The 15,944-nt window shown below is 39.7% G+C and overlaps 1 protein-coding gene across 7 annotated transcripts in view; it reads right to left on the bottom strand.

Moving 5' to 3' along the window:
• Positions 1-15,944, bottom strand: part of RTTN (rotatin) — a 109,381-nt gene that overhangs the window by 82,043 nt on the left and 11,394 nt on the right. For 6 of the 7 annotated variants that reach the window (XM_081562667.1, XM_081562668.1, XM_081562669.1 and 3 more), the window contains 4 exons: positions 14,452-14,617; positions 12,340-12,521; positions 9,720-9,835; positions 3,998-4,168 (listed from right to left, as the gene is read on the bottom strand). In XM_081562667.1, the coding sequence (XP_081418793.1) occupies positions 3,998-4,168; positions 9,720-9,835; positions 12,340-12,521; positions 14,452-14,617 (635 nt within the window). Of the gene's footprint in view, positions 1-3,997; positions 4,169-9,719; positions 9,836-12,339; positions 12,522-14,451; positions 14,618-14,795; positions 14,986-15,944 lie in introns of those variants that run through there. The other variant, XM_081562674.1, reaches the window with a different exon arrangement.

The following is a 15,944-nucleotide window of genomic DNA, read 5'->3' as shown; positions in this document are numbered from 1 at the left end:
AGTCAGATTCAAGTTCAGTTTCTGGTGGGCTAGCAACAGGCAGAGGGCAGTAAAACCTTGTATTTATATCAACTAAAGGAAAAATTTAACAGCAATGGAAGAAGAGCATTTATCTTTAAATTTCACTTTAAAGTTCTCAATCAAAGCAATTATAACCATCTATAAGCTAATACTTTTACTACAATCTCTTCATTAACCCATTTACTGCTTTAATGAAGTTCCAAGCTATATATTTAAAAGAGCTACCAAAAATTGCAGATATTGATTTGCCTTCAAATACAAGAAAAGTAAGTATCTTAACGACCCAGATAATCACGATGGTGTGATCACTCACCTAGAGCCAGACATCCTGAAATGTGAAGTCAAGTGGGCCTTAGGAAGCATCACTACAAACAAAGCTAGTGGAGGTGATGGAATTCCAGTTGAGTTATTTCAAATCCTGAAAGATGATGCTGTGAAAGTGCTGCACTCAACATGCCAGCAAATCTGGAAAACTCAGCAGTGGCCACAGGACTGGAAAAGGTCAGTTTTCATTCCAGTCCCAAAGAAAGGCAATGTCAAAGACTGCTCAAACTAACGCACAACTGCATTCATCTTACACGCTAGTAAAGTAATGCTCAAAATTCTCCAAACCAGGCTTCAGGAATATGTGAACCGTGAACTTCCAGATGTTCAAGCTGGTTTTAGAAAAGGCAGAGGAACCAGACATCAAATTGACAACATCCACTGGATCATCGAAGAAGCAAGAGAGTTCCAGAAAAACATCTATTTCTGCTTTATTGACTATGCCAAAGCCCTTGACTGTGTGGATCACAATAAACTGTGGAAAATTCTGAAAGAGATGGGAATACCAGACCACCTGACCTGCCTCTTGAGAAACCTGTATGCAGGTCAGGAAGCAATAGCTAGAACTGGACATGGAACAACAAACTGGTTCCAAATAGGAAAAGGAGTACGTCAAGGCTGTATATTGTCACCCTGCTTATTTAACTCGCATGCAGAGTACATCATGAGAAACGCTGGGCTGGAGGAAGCACAAGCTGGAATCAAGATTGCCAGGAGAAACATCAATAACCTCAGATATGCAGATAACACCACCCTTATGGCAGAAAGTGAAGAGGAACTAAGAAGCCTCTTGATGAAGTGAAAGAAGAGTGAAAAAGTTGGCTTTAAGCTCAACATTCAGAAAACTAACATCATGGCATCCGGTCTCATCACTTCATGGGAAATAGATGGGGAAACAGTGTCAGACTTTATTTTTCTGGGCTCCAAAATCACTGCAGATGGTGACTGCAGCCATGAAATTAAAAGATGCTTACTCTTTGGAAGGAAGTTATGACCAACATGGACAGCATATTAAAAAGCAGAGACATTACTTTGCCAACAAAGGTCCATCTAGTCAAGGCTATGGTTTTTCCAGTAGTCATGTATAGATGTGAGAGTTGGACTGTGAAGAAAGTTGAGTGCCCAAGAACTGATGCTTTTGAACTGCGGTGCTGGAGAAGGCTCTTGAGAGTCCCTTGGACTGCAAGGAGATCCAACCAGTCCATCCTAAAGGAGATCAGTCCTGGGTGTGCATTTGAAGGACTGATGTTGAAGCTGAAACTCCAATACTTTGGCCACCTCATGAGAAGAGTTGACTCATTGGAAAAGACCCTGATGCTGGGAAGGATTGGGGGCAGGAAGAGAAGGGGACGACAGAGGATGAGATGGCTGGATGGCATCACCGACTCAATGGACATGAGTTTGGGTAAACTCCAGGAGCTGGTGATGGACAAGGAGGCCTGGCGTGCTGCAATTCATGGGGTCGCAAAGAGTCGGACACGACTGAGCGACCGAACTGTACTGAACTGAAGTATCTTAAGGAAAAAAAGTCACGGAGAATTGGCTTTACATCATTCTATTCAAATAAAATAAATTACTGATTTTTATTTTAATTGATTCCTGCCCAAATAAGCATATAGATGAAAAATATCTATAATCAAAAAAGCAAAAATTCAGCTCTATGGTACAACTAACAAGTAACTTTTCCAACAATAGTCAACACATAGAATGTTGAGTCTGGTAATACTCAACCAGTTATTGTAGTACTACCAAGTTTTCAGTTATATGATATTATTATGTAAAGTGAGACACCTATATTTTAAATGCAATTCCAGTCTTTTATGAATTATGTTTATGCCTTGGGATTTATTAAATTAAAAGATGCCTGCTCCTTGGGAGAAAAGTTATGACAAACCTAGACAGTGTATTAAAAAGCAGAGACATCACTTTGCCAACAAAGGTATATACAGTCAAAGCTATGACTTTTCCAGTAGTCATGTACAGAGGTGAATGTTGACCATAAAGAAAGCTGAGTGCTGAAGAATTGATGCTTTCGAACTGTGGTGCTGGAGAAGACTTTTGAGAGTCCCTTGGACTGCAAGGAGATCAAACCAGTCAATGCTAAAGGAAATCAACCCTGAATATTCACTGGAAGGACTGATGCTGAAGCTGAAGCTCCAATACTTTGGCTACCTGATGCAAAGAGCCGACTCACTGGAAAAGACGCTGATCCTGGGAAAGATTGAGGGCAGGAGGAGAAGGGAGTAACAGAGGATGAGATGGCTGAAAGGCATCACTGACTCAATGGACATGAGTTTGAGCAAACTCCAGAAAACAGTGAAGGACAGGGAAGCCTAGCGTGCTACAGTCCATGGGATCACAGAGAGTCAGACATTACTGAATGACTAACCAACAACAAATGACTTGGAAAATTGTCACTCTTTAACAGGGGGTTATGCTTTTCAGAAATATAATGACTAGTGAATAAAAGTTAAAAATTAAAATCAACAGAAATGATGTTACTTTTCCCTAAAGCAAAATACTATATTTAAATTTTAATGTTTTATTTTGATTTTCCCAGATGGCCTGGTAATATATCACATATATTGCATATGTGTTATTAAATGGAGTTTAGACTACATGCTCTGCAGATTCCAGGAAACAAAAGGGAAAGTACCTATAACAAAGGACAATAAAAGACACAGGAAACAGTTCTTTAGCTACAGTGATTTCTCCCATACCTTCAGTTAAGCATGATACCACACCCTTCTTTTTGCAGTAAGTCCACTTCACAACACTTGCATATGAGTCATTTGAGATATTTTTACTACTAACATTCAAATGCAGAGATATATCCTCCAATTAAAAGTACAGTCAATAGGGGATTTAAAAGAAATAGTCACACTGATTAAAATCACCTTTAACATACAGTCACATAATGGAATAATATTTTGTGATAAAAATTAACAAACTGCTACAAGCAACAACAACGATGAATCTCAAAAACAAAAAACTTGAGCGAGTGAACACTTTGTAAGTCTATTTATATAAAGTTCAACAACAGACAAACTCTTCTATGGTGACAGATGTCAGAAAGGAGTTTAGCTGGGGGCGGGGCGGAGGCAGGAGAGATAAAGGAGAGGAGGGGGCAGTGAAACGCTGGCCGTGTTCTACCTCATGTTGTGTGGGGGGGATGGTCACTTTTTAAACAGAGATATAGTCACTTAGAATGAAGGCCAAAGGAGAAGGGGGCAGCCGAGGATGAGATGGCTAGACAGCATCACCGACTCAGTGGACACAAGTCTGAGCAAACTCTGGGAGACAGTGAAGGACAGGGGAGCCTGGCGTGCTGTAGTCCATGAGGCTGCAAAGAGTCAGACACGACTTAGTGACTGAACAACAACAACACGGTCACTTAGTAAGAATGTATTTTTCTAAACATGCTTCACAAGAATTTTTAAAAATCACCTTAAAAAAAAAAAAGAACTTTACAAAATGAGTGCTTTTTTCTATCAACTAATTTATCAAAACTAGTCAAATATGTTAAAATTAGCCATTTCTCAACTTCTACATTTCCAGTATAATCTCTGTACACCGTGAAACAATCAGAAAGAATTACAACAGGGACCGTAACACCCAGTAAACTACAAACAAGCCACACTGCCTGCCTTACCTTTTCCACAGGGAGCAGCGTCTGCAGGAGCCGGACAGCAAACAGAGAGATGCTGACAAAGGCCATCCTGTGGTGCACGACCAGCGCCTCGGGCTGCTCCAGACTGACGCTGCTTTTATGGTAGCACACGGTGTCTCCAAGGGACCCCAACACCATGAGCAGCTTCTCTTTCTGCAAACGTTTAAACACCAATCAGGGGACCACAGTCAACTGTAGGGGCCAATATGCAAATGTCATGGAGAATGACATAAAATTTTATCATTAAATAACACAAATGTATTCCTCTCGGTAAGAATAAACAATACATGCTGGGATTCTTTTAATGGTAGGAGAGAATAAACAGCACACCTAAATTTTTTTAAAAGCTCAAGTTTTAAGAATTTAACATGATGAACTCTAATAATAAATAAAAATAAACAAAATATAAAAACTTAAGGAACCAAAAATTCCTCCTAGTTTCTAGTGCTTAATTGTTCCAACTTCGAACATTATATGTAAACCTCTCACCCAGTAACTTACTGGACTTACTGTCTCCTGAACACAATGATAAGTATGTGGGGAAAAGGCACTAGTTCAAGAGACATGATCTCTGCCCTCAAAGGGATCCCAAATTTACTTAAGACATGAAACAGGCAGAGCCAAATAATTAAAAAAAACAATGCAATATTAAACTATATAATCTTTCTTCAGGTAACAAGGCTGATTCAGAGCAAATGTTCCACCATCATAAATTTCTAGATAGCTTACGACTCAAATAGTAGTTGTATCTTTTAAACTGAAAGTTATGCATAAAGTATGAAGAGAAAGGTAAGATACATTAGACAAGACTGGCAAATCATAACCACATGTTTCTATAAATGTGCTGCTAAAAGGACAGCATCAGTAGATGGTAGAAGAAAGAAAACACTGTGGTTCTCATCTCAGCTTTCCATGGAAAAGATATGGAAACTAACATGAAAAATTATTTATATAAAGTAAACCTGTTACATGGATCATTTGATAAGTTTAAAATATGGCACCAAAAAAAAAACCTACCTACAAAACAGAAACAGACTCATAGACACAGAGAACAGACTTGTGGTTGTCAAGGGGGACGCGAGGAAGAAAAGGGATGAAATGAGAGTCTGGGGTTGGCAGATGCGAACTATTAGACTTAGAATGGATAAACAACAAGCTCCTGATGCACAGCACAGGGAATTGTATTAAATATCCTGTGATAAGCCATAATGGAAAAGACTATTGAAAAAAAAGGAAGAACATATGTATATAACTGAGTTACTTTGCTGTATAGCAAAGGTTGGAACAATACTGTAAATCAACTATACTTCAATTAAAAAAATTAGTGTACTGAAATATGAACAAAATCTATAAAGTATAAATAATGAATAATTCAGAACAAAAGAATTCAATAAAGTGATAATTGTCTATTGATGAAATGCATAATAGAGAGTAAAGACTCAACACGAATGAGTCTTTGTGGTCTGAATAATATAAATATCAAGCAAAACGTGAAGCTGGATTTAGGTTTTAACTCAATCTTTTTTCCACTTAATAAATTAAACAGATATAAACTTTGAACTTTTCAAAGACTACACCTCCTCAAGTTTCCAAGGAACAATGACTAAAACTAACTGTTTACACAGTCACAAAAACAAAGTCAATGTATATTTAAGACTATGTTCTCTGAACCCAAAGAAATAAAACTAAAAATAAAAAAATTTAAACCAAAAGTAGGACCACCCTTACAAAATTAAAACAGAGAAACTTAACAGCCCTTATATTAAAAACCACTGGTCTAGAGAAAACACGTTAGAAACACAGAGACAGCCTGATTATATCAATAGGCAGCTCCTCCACACACTACTTTTCCATTAAAATAATACTTTTAAATACCTACAAACAACATATCTCTGTTACTCAAGACTAACTTTGACAATGTACAATTTAAATCAGTGAACATGTCTAAGAGCTCAGTAGTGCAGGGCTTTCTGTAAAGATCTATTTACTTTGTGAAACTGTTTCAAATAAACTTGCTAATTCTAATGATGAATCAACTTTTCAAAATAGCAAAAAAGGAGGTACTATCAGAATCAATCTTGTACCTTTCACTATTTCCAGCACTTCTTCCAAGCCAAAAAAGAGGAAGTGTTTTTAATGTTTAAGAAAAAGAAAAGATTTTAAAACAATACTATCTGGGCTATAGTTTTAATTTGCTGGGTTAAAGATGTTTAAACAGCTATAAGGTAGTTGATACGGGCAGGGGAAAGAGTTTTCAGAGGATATTTAAAACTTTAACAAAATTATAGCATTAAAGTATTAGATGAGCAAAACATTCTAAATATTCCCAATGAAACAAAATTTATGGTGCAAACACAATTTCTCTGCTATCTGCACAATATTAACAAGTTTCGGATGCTATCAAGCATCTGAAATAGTGACTCCCCCCATATGCTTCCAGCCTCACAGTCCCTTTCTCCCTCTCACAAGACAGCCAATCACCGTCCCACCTGCAAGTCCCACCAGGCACTTCTGTGTCTAACAGCAAGCCCACCCAGCTTTCAGAGTGACAGCTACACTCCTCAGCACCATGTCAACGGCCTTCTGCGAGCAGACCCCGCTGACCCCCAGCCTCTCGCCATCCACACCCACCCACCTTTTGTGTTCTGGTTGTCTGCATTCCTCCCTAGAGTCCTACCCTCAACCGCCAGCCAGCACGCCTCACTCCTCCCGTCATTCTCTTCCCCTTCACCAGGTTAAAAAACCCGACCTTTACTTTCTTCGCCAAATCATATTCATAATTTCAACTCAGCTCATCCCACGATTTACAAAATCCCTCCTTGAGAATGCCGACTTGGGAGTGTTTTCAAAGCACCCTGGGCACCTGAGAAGATGCTCAACATTCCGAGTCAGAGAGATGCAAATCAGAAGTCAGACACCAACTCACACCTATCAGAATGGCTACCGACAAAAGGCCACAAACACAAATGTTGACAAGGGTGTGGAGAAAAGGGATCCCGTGTGCACTGCCGGTGGGAATGTAAACTGAGGCAGCGACAGGAGAAAAAAGTACAGAGGTTCCTCGAAAAAACTAAAAAGAGGACGACCACATGATCCCACAGTCCCACTCCTGGGTTTGTATCCAAAACATGAAGACACCAAACCAGGAAGATTCACGCACCCCAACATTCATAACAGCATCACTTATGACAGTCAAGGAAACAACCTAAGTGACCACTGACAGATGAACTGATGAAGAAGCTGGGGCAAACGGTCACAGACCCACACACAGAGACACAATGGAATAACATTCAGCCATAAAAAGAATGAAACCTTGTCAGTTGTGACAACAGATAGACCTAGAAGGTGTTATGCTAAGAGAAATAAGGCAGATAGAGATAAATACAGTATGATTTCAGTTATATTTGGAATCTAAAAAAAAACACAAATGAACAAACACAACAGAAACAGACTCATAGATACAGAGAACTAACAAGTCGGTGCCAGAGGGCAGAGGGGAAGGAAGCAGAGGAATGAGTGAAATGGGTGAGAGAGATTAAGAAGTACAGACTTCAAATTTCAAAGTAAATGAGTCATGCGGATGAAATGTACAGCATGGGGAACAGAGTCAATTTTTTCTCCCTCCCACAAGAGGGAAAAGAATTGTTGCTCATTCTTCTTGCATCCCCAGCGCCCAAGCATATAAGAAGGCATCCAAGAATGTTTCAGTTCAGTCGCTCAGTCGTGTCCGACTCTTTGCGAACAGAATGAAGAATGTTTGGTGGATTAAAACACCTGTCTCTGGGGTGGCGGGAAGGCATATGTTAAGGAAAGATCCCGGTCAGCCAACTAATAAATTCACCATCTGGTTCAATTACCCTTCTTGAGCCCTTACTGGATACTAAGCCCCTCTCTCTAGAATCTTTCACAATCCTCGAAATTTTACTTGAACTTCAACCAGCAACTCTTCTAACCGGGAAATCTAAGTTACCAGCTCACAGCAGATCAGGCAAGAATTTAGAAGGAATGGGTAATAAAGAAGGAGCAAAGACTGCTTTTCGTGACATTGAGTGACAGCAGTGACAGAGAGGAAAATGGCAAAAATTGAAGAGAAGCAGCCCCAGGAGTCTGGAGTCAGCTGCCATCGGGAGGAGAGCCTCACTCCGTGAGCCTAACTTACCAGGCAAATAAGGAAAGATAAACACAACTTCCTAGGTAGGCAAAGGAGGGATAACATCCGTCAGGTGTTCCTAACATTTACAAACACTTATCAATAAATTTTTTATTTTAACAAAATATAACAATTTCAGTGAAAATATTTATTTTATTTAATTCAAATGAAATAAAAATATTCAATTTATAGAGAAAAAAATTTCTTTGATTATGTTTACACAAACTGAGTTATGGAATTTCATGAGTGTTATTAGCCAATATTTGGAAAGCTCTAGAGAATTTATCACACATCTTCAGGTATTCAATTACTGAACTGCTCAACTTTTATTATTTTGTTCCTTTAATGACACAACAAAAATATACCTCTGTTTTCTTTTTAAACTTGGCAAAAGGTAAAGACATTAAGTAATTCTACTTAATTGTCTGCTTCTATTAACATATAGCCTAAAGGAATGAGATTTTTTTCCTAGGGAGCATTTTTTTCTTTTAAATAAGTAAATCAAATATAATTTCAAGCAGTACTGTTTTATTTAACATTTCTAACATACCAATTGGCTCTTACACAACAGATTTAACCTTTAAAGCAAAAATAATTCATTGAATCATAAAAGATCAGCAGCCAAAAGTTAAAAGTGAATGACTAACTTTTACAGATAAATGTTCTAGCCAAGAAATTTAAGCTATTTTAAGAAGCAACTGATAAAACATTCTTCACACTTCTCAGGAAAAACTCACTTGTTGAAAATCTTCAATATGTGAAAATTTTCTAAAAGTACTACAAAATAGTGGGATAACCTTAAGAACTATCGAAAACTAAGATTAAGAACTATAATCCCTGTTTTATCAACAAGGAAATTGAAGGACATGAAACAATTTGTTAAACCTATTGTAAAAGATTTAAATCCTGTTTCTTCTCAAGAGATTTGTGTATATAAAAAAATTGGGGGAGTTCTTCACACATAGATACTGGTATAAAGTAAACATCAGGATTTTATTTAGTTTTTCTGTTTTAACATCTATACACAAGGATTTCAGGCAGCCTATAGCAAAGTTTAATAAAATGTAGATAGATCTAGGTAGGTCAAAATAACATAAAGAGGAAAAAATGGTAACTCTAGGAAGCAATATATATTTTTACAACTAACCAATTTTACTTCCAATTCTCTGATGAAGGAAAAAAAAGGAAAGGTGAGGCCTAAGATAAAAATTTACATTAATAGAAAAACAGAACACCAGTTCTGCCCAGAAAAGCAAGCTCATGAGATGATAATTTGAAAATAAAAGATATAAAAAAGCAAATGATTTATGATATATGGGAAATGTAAAAAATGATATGGTTTCCATTATATGGAAGCACACATTAAAAGTAACTAGAATCTCTGGAGAAATAACCAATTCCAGACACTGTATGAAATAAGCCTAGAATCTAGTGCATCTAAAACAAAGAAAGATTTTAAAGGCTAATGAGACAATGAAGCCAGCTTGAAAGGACTAAGATAAAACAAAAGACTGATATTATTACCCACGCCGCAAGGAAAATCTTGAGTCTCACCATATCTATAGCAAAAAGACTGCTGTCATCCCACAGATGTGCTGAAATCGCTTCACCAATAAGCACCACAACTTCTGTGAGCAACTCCAGAACTCTTATTATCATCTGTCTACTACCTGGGAATACAAACAGGAGAGAGAAGGGAAAAAAGTTAACTTCCAGGTAAAGCTGAGGAACATACTGCTCAATCCTCTGGTCAGCTAATGCCCCCAAATTCCTACTTCTCTTCTTATTTTTTGACGTCTTTAGAACTGTTAAAAGAGAGATGACTATGGAAGCCACAGTATACAGTCACTATTAGGCTTCTGTTTCAACCATAACACTATTTAGCTACAAAAAAATCAAATGTGCTCATAAGTAGGAAAGATAGCCAGGAAGAGAATAACACTATAACTAAAACCACTGTGAGACAGAGTACAGTAAGTTTTCAAATTCAGAGACCATCCACGGTACGTGTAATATGTGACAAGGCATAGGTCAGTTGAGAAGATATGGTCTAATAAATTCCCCTCTTAGGACTAGGAGGTTTAAGCCTTGTCATGAATTAGTAGTTTCCCACACAGGAGTCTGGGAAACCTACACTCACCTTAAACTCTAAAAACTTTCCAGAAGAAAGGGTGCTGTCAACCCACCTGAGCAGCCTCCTCCTCCACCCAGACAGAACAACAAAGGAATCCCACCACCCATAACTCTAGGTGAGGTGAGTATTCAATCAAAACTTCCCTGCCCCACATACCAAAGGTCAATTTCTAATAAATGAGAGTAAAACAAACTACCGGATCATGAGGGTCCAGATTAATTGCTTCATTAGAACAGCTGGAGCAAATTCTCTTAGAAATCTCTCATGACATTGAACAATTACAAATTAAGCAATAATGTGCCTTTACCAAAGGGCAAGAGAACATTTAGAAAATTTTATGTACCATGTTACAGCTTTATAATTATCAATCTGACTTTCTACAGCAAATTAAGAAAAGGTTAAATGCAAAACCATTAAATCTAAAACTGTTCTCCTCAGTACACCATGCAGACAAACATATACACTTGATGCTGAAGAAATTCAGATCTTCCTTCATGTCACTTTATTAGTGCATAAGTTAATCTGTTCTCCTCACTCCAGGAAGCAGAGTTCTCCAATCATAAGAAGTTAAGGTATACTGTCCTCATAATAAAAACTGTTAATGTTCCCAAATATACACTTACCTCCTGCCTCTTCCGCATCACTTCCAAGCAAGCAAAAAATAGCCACAGGACTTACAGAACCATTAACATGGAATACACTTATCACACGGCCAGTATAAACCAAACAAAGCAAAATTTGTCTTGTGTTTATATTTTGACAAGTTCATCAATTACTTAAAATGTATATACTTAGAGAATACAAATACAAAGGAGACTGCAAATCTTCCTTTACCTTGCAAAGTGCTAAGTGCATTCTTCGCTGTCTGACTTTGGGTGAGTTTCTAAAGCGCTCTAAACCTCAGCTTCCTTGTTGTAAAATAGGGAGAAGAGCAGTAACTACCACTGAGGGATGGACCGAATAGGCTGGTGTGAGGAGCACGTGGAATAACGTGCACTAGACCGTGTCCAGCAGCTGAGCACAGCTGGGCCTGGGTGCATGGTAACCTCACTGACTGCTGGACTGCCCTGGACACTGGCCACGCTATTCTTTCTCCACTAAGATCACAGCCACTTCCCCAAGTTCACTGCAGGACATCTGCGCAAACTTACCCAGCACAGTGGTGAGGAAATGTCATTCCAGAAGGTTTGGGTTTTCTGAATTCTGGTTTGTTTTTTAAGAGGAAGGTATTACCGCAAACGTACAATCCAGTGTTGGGACTCTTTGGGTTTTTAACATGTCCCCATCACTCAAGCTTCCCTCATAGTTCAGTTGGTCAAGAATTCGCCTGCAATGCAGGAGACCCCAGTTCAATTCCTGAGTCAGGAAGATCCACTGGAGAAGGGATAGGCTACCCACTCCAGTATTCTTGGGCTTCCCTTGTGGCTCAGCTGGTAAAGAATCTTCCTGTCATGCGGGAGACCTGGGTTCAATCCCTGGGTTGGGAAGATCCCCTGGAGAAGGGAAAGGCTACTCACTCCAGTATCCTGGCCTGGAGAATTCCATGGACTGTATAGTCCCTGGGGTCACAAAGAGTCAGACACAACTGAACGGCTTTCACTTTCACTTATCACTCAAGTCAAAACTGAGTGGGAAGACTGAACAACTGGAAGCAACTCAAAAACTCTCTAAAGAGCAAAAGCCAAAGAGTTTTTTCTTCTGGTCTATTCATGCCAGTCCACCTTCTCTAACTCACTCCAGTTGTGTTGCTTTTTTTTCACTGCTTACCTTTAAAATAGCCACACACAAGTGGACGTCTGTGCAATAAAAGGCCAGAAGTGAAAGGGGATATTCTATCTGAACAGTGCTCCATGACATCCACATTTAATTGAGAAAGAATAAAGACCTTACTAAGTCCCCAGTAATGTGAACTTACTAAGTAAATACAGATTTTTAAAGATCGTAAGAAGAAAGTGAAAAAGAGAAAAATGAGAGTCCCAGAAAACAGACGGAAACAAACACAAAGTGTACAAAAGAGCTCTGACTCCAAGGACCACCAACCTGTTCTCAGGAGGGGTGCAGCGGCCTCTAGGACAGAGACACAGAGCTGGGGCAGGCTCAGCTGCTGCAGCTGCAGCTCCAGCGCATCCTCGACCGCCAGGTCCGGCAGATCCACGTGCGCCAGGTCCAGAGGCGAAGGGGCAGAGACCCGCGAGTTGACGTGAGCGTGGCTGCTACTTCCACTGTGAAGTGAGCAAGGACAATCATGACCCTGGGGCAGGGAAACAGCCCACAGACAGACTACTGCATGGCTGCTGTCTGGCTTCTTAGTGAGCCTCGTACTCGGCTCGACTGTACTGTTCCATGGAACAACTATGGTCAGACTGGTAGAAACCTTGACAAGTTTATGAGATTAAATGCCATAAAGATGGCTCAAAACTGAAGCGAAACCAAGAATGCATTTATATTTTCTTCTCAGATTGATATTCTCCAAACATGTCAACATTCCTGTAGCAGTAATAGACATACGCACTGAAAACCCATCCATCTCTAAAGGAAAGCAAACAGATTCATAGCAAGGTTCTTCTGTAACTTATAAAGGCAAAAACTAAATAGTTCATATGGCTCCCTAGACTTTCTGTGATTTTCACCAAATGTTCTAAGTAAGCCAATGTTAGCAACTGAAAAATGCAAGAAAATGCCAGAAAAACATGATGAGAAATGGATTACTTTATTTAGTACAGTCAACATCATATGATTTTGAAAACGTACCCCAAAATGGAACATCCCATCTTTCTTAGCTTTCTTTATTTAAAAAAAAATTTTTACCTTGGATATATAGGGTGGGGTGGGGATCAAAGTGCCATTAGAAAGGCTTCAACATCGTGTTTACAAAGCACCTCAAAACGTTGACTTTTGATGTTACCCAACGCTGAAGCTGCATCACAGAGACACACTGACACTACTGAACATGTACAATTTAACACACGTCGTCATTCCTTCAATCCCAATACACCAAGCATCCCAAAACATGGAAATGAGCTGGGCTTCTCTCTAGCTCTGAAAGGGCCTGCAAGGAAGTTCACTCAGGAGTGAAAATTTACAAGCATGCAGCATGCTAGTTACAGCTCAGAGAATGAGCTGAGGAGGAAAAGCACGTTGATCAGCAGCAGCCGCCCTGTGAGGAGAGGGGCACAGCTCGGACCGCGTCCCTGCACTGCACTCCCTCAGCCGTGCAAACCGGGGCTCGGCCCCAGCCCTCCCAGCCTCAGACTTTTCTATAAAATGATGATGATGATAATTTCAGTCATACCACAGGACTCTTACGAGTACACCACAGGAGACAAAGCACATGAAGCCCTTGAGGTAACACCAAGAACACAGCCAGTGTGAGTCGGTGTTAGCCTGGAGTGGCCACACCGGTCATGTCATGAGAAGAGAATCAGGTCAACACACAAGTGCTGGTTTCAGGGAGCATTTTAGTGGAACGAACCTAAGGAAAAGACTAAGAGGTTTTTAAGATGCTTGTAGCCTAAGGATGAGATAACACGCAAATACCGTGCCAGTTCCTTTAAGGAAACAATGTGCAAAAATCTTTCTTTATACAAACAAATAAATAAAACACCATGAACTCTGCACCTTGAAGGGGACTTTGTTTTGATTCTTCAATCGTTCCCTTTAACAGTAAATACCAATACATTTAAATTATAATTAAATGAAATCCAAAAGTGGGTTTAAAATGTTATCAAGATGTATCCAACATTTTAAATCTATGCTTTTAAACTAGATCACACTCCATTTGTGGCTGCTACAAACAATTCAGTGGGTCAGAATCACCATTTTCTTGATGAAACAGAAATGAACAAATAATGCAGTTCACTGTGTAACACGCAAAATCAGAGAAGGGTTTGGTGAACGTTTTGTTTTGGTGTATGGACACAGGGGCACACACATGCATACACACGCGCACACACACACAGGGTATATGTCTGTGTTCTGAGCTGCAGTATAATACTTATTTCTTACTGGAGGTCATGGTCAAAAAAGTATGAAAGCCACTGGTTAACACAAGGCCAACACCCGAGTTAAAGCTTCAAAAGATAAGACAGAAGAGAAAGACGACCTCCCTCCAACACTGAAACACGCGCTCAAGCTCCCTCGCCCCCCGGGCACCTGGAGGACACGGCGTCCCAGTCCTGGCCGTCCCCCCGGGGCCGCTGGCCCGTGCGCCCCACCACCGAGGGCCGGGGGCTGCTGCTTCCAGGAGACGGGTTCTGGGAATGCGGCGCCGCTCTGGCGTCCGGACAGTAGGACAGGGAAGAATTCTGCGACACGGCATCTGGGGGAGAAAAGAATAAAATTATTCCCTGGTAGAGACAAACGACTGATTATGAGCTTTTTGTCATTAAAAAAAAAAAAAAAAAATGAAGGTAGTAAAAATGCTTCTCTGAGGTAAAAGTGAAGGTCAACCTTTTCTGCAGTACTCCCTTAGCACATGAGGTTCATATCCAACTGACCTGATTACACAGAACCTTCTAGCCAGCACCGTTCACCTACAACATCAGAGACGAATCATCTATTCTCCTGCCTAAAGCCCTCTGAGACACCATACCTCAAACGTTGCAAAAATTAACTCAAAATGAATCAACAACCTAAATATGAGTTAAAACCATAAAGCTCTTTAGCAGAAGACATAGGAGTGAATCCTCATGACCTTGGATTTGTAGCGAATTTTTAGATAAGACAGCAAAAACACAAACAACCAAAGAAAACAGAGCTAAACTGGAGTTCATCAAAACTTAAAACTTTCATGCATCAAAGGACATTATCAAGAAAGTAATAACCTACAGAACGGGAGAAAATATTTGCAAATCAAACACCCGCTAAGGATTTAATATCCAGGATATATAAATAACTCCCAAAACTCATCAAAAAAAAAAAAAAATCAAATATCCCAACTTAAAAATGAGCAAAAAACTTTGATGGACATTTCTCTAAAAATCTATCAATGGCCAATAAGCACATGAAAAGTCACTAGAGAATCACTAGTCATTAATTAATAGTCATTAGGGAAACACAAATAAAATCCACAATGAGATACCTCCTCACTCCCACGAGGATGACTATGGTTAAAAAGGAAACTGTGTTGGAGAGGCTGTGGAGAGACTGGAAGCCTCATACACTGCTGGTGGGGATGTGAAATGGAGCAGCCGCTGTGGAAAAGATGGTGGTGGGTCTTCAGAAAGCTAAGGGCTTCCCAGGTGGCTCAGCAGGAAAAAATCTGCCTGCTAATGCAGGAGACAGGTCTGATCCTGGGCCAAAGATGCCCTGGAGAAGGGAATGGCTACCCACTCCAGTATGCTTGCCTAGAAAATCCCACCAACAGAGGAGCTTGGCTGGCTACAGTCCACAGGGTAGCAAATACTCGGACATGACTGAGCATGCACACACACAAAGATAAACAGAATTAGCACAAGACCCAGTACGTCTATTCTTGGGTATACGCCCAAAAGGATTGAAAACAAGGACTTGAACAGATATGCCAATGTTCACTAGAGCATTACTCAATAGTCAGAAGCTGGGAACAACCCCCACATCCATCCACAGATGAATGAATAAATAAAATGTGGTGTGTACATACAATGAAATATTATTCGGCCATAAAA

Source organism: Giraffa tippelskirchi, chromosome 14 (genome assembly GCF_054371585.1).
Source record: "Giraffa tippelskirchi isolate mGirTip1 chromosome 14, T2T-mGirTip1v1.2.pri, whole genome shotgun sequence".
Lineage (NCBI taxonomy): Eukaryota > Metazoa > Chordata > Mammalia > Artiodactyla > Giraffidae > Giraffa > Giraffa tippelskirchi.
The sequence above is the reverse complement of the archived record's forward strand: the minus strand, read 5'-3'. Positions and strand labels throughout refer to the sequence as shown.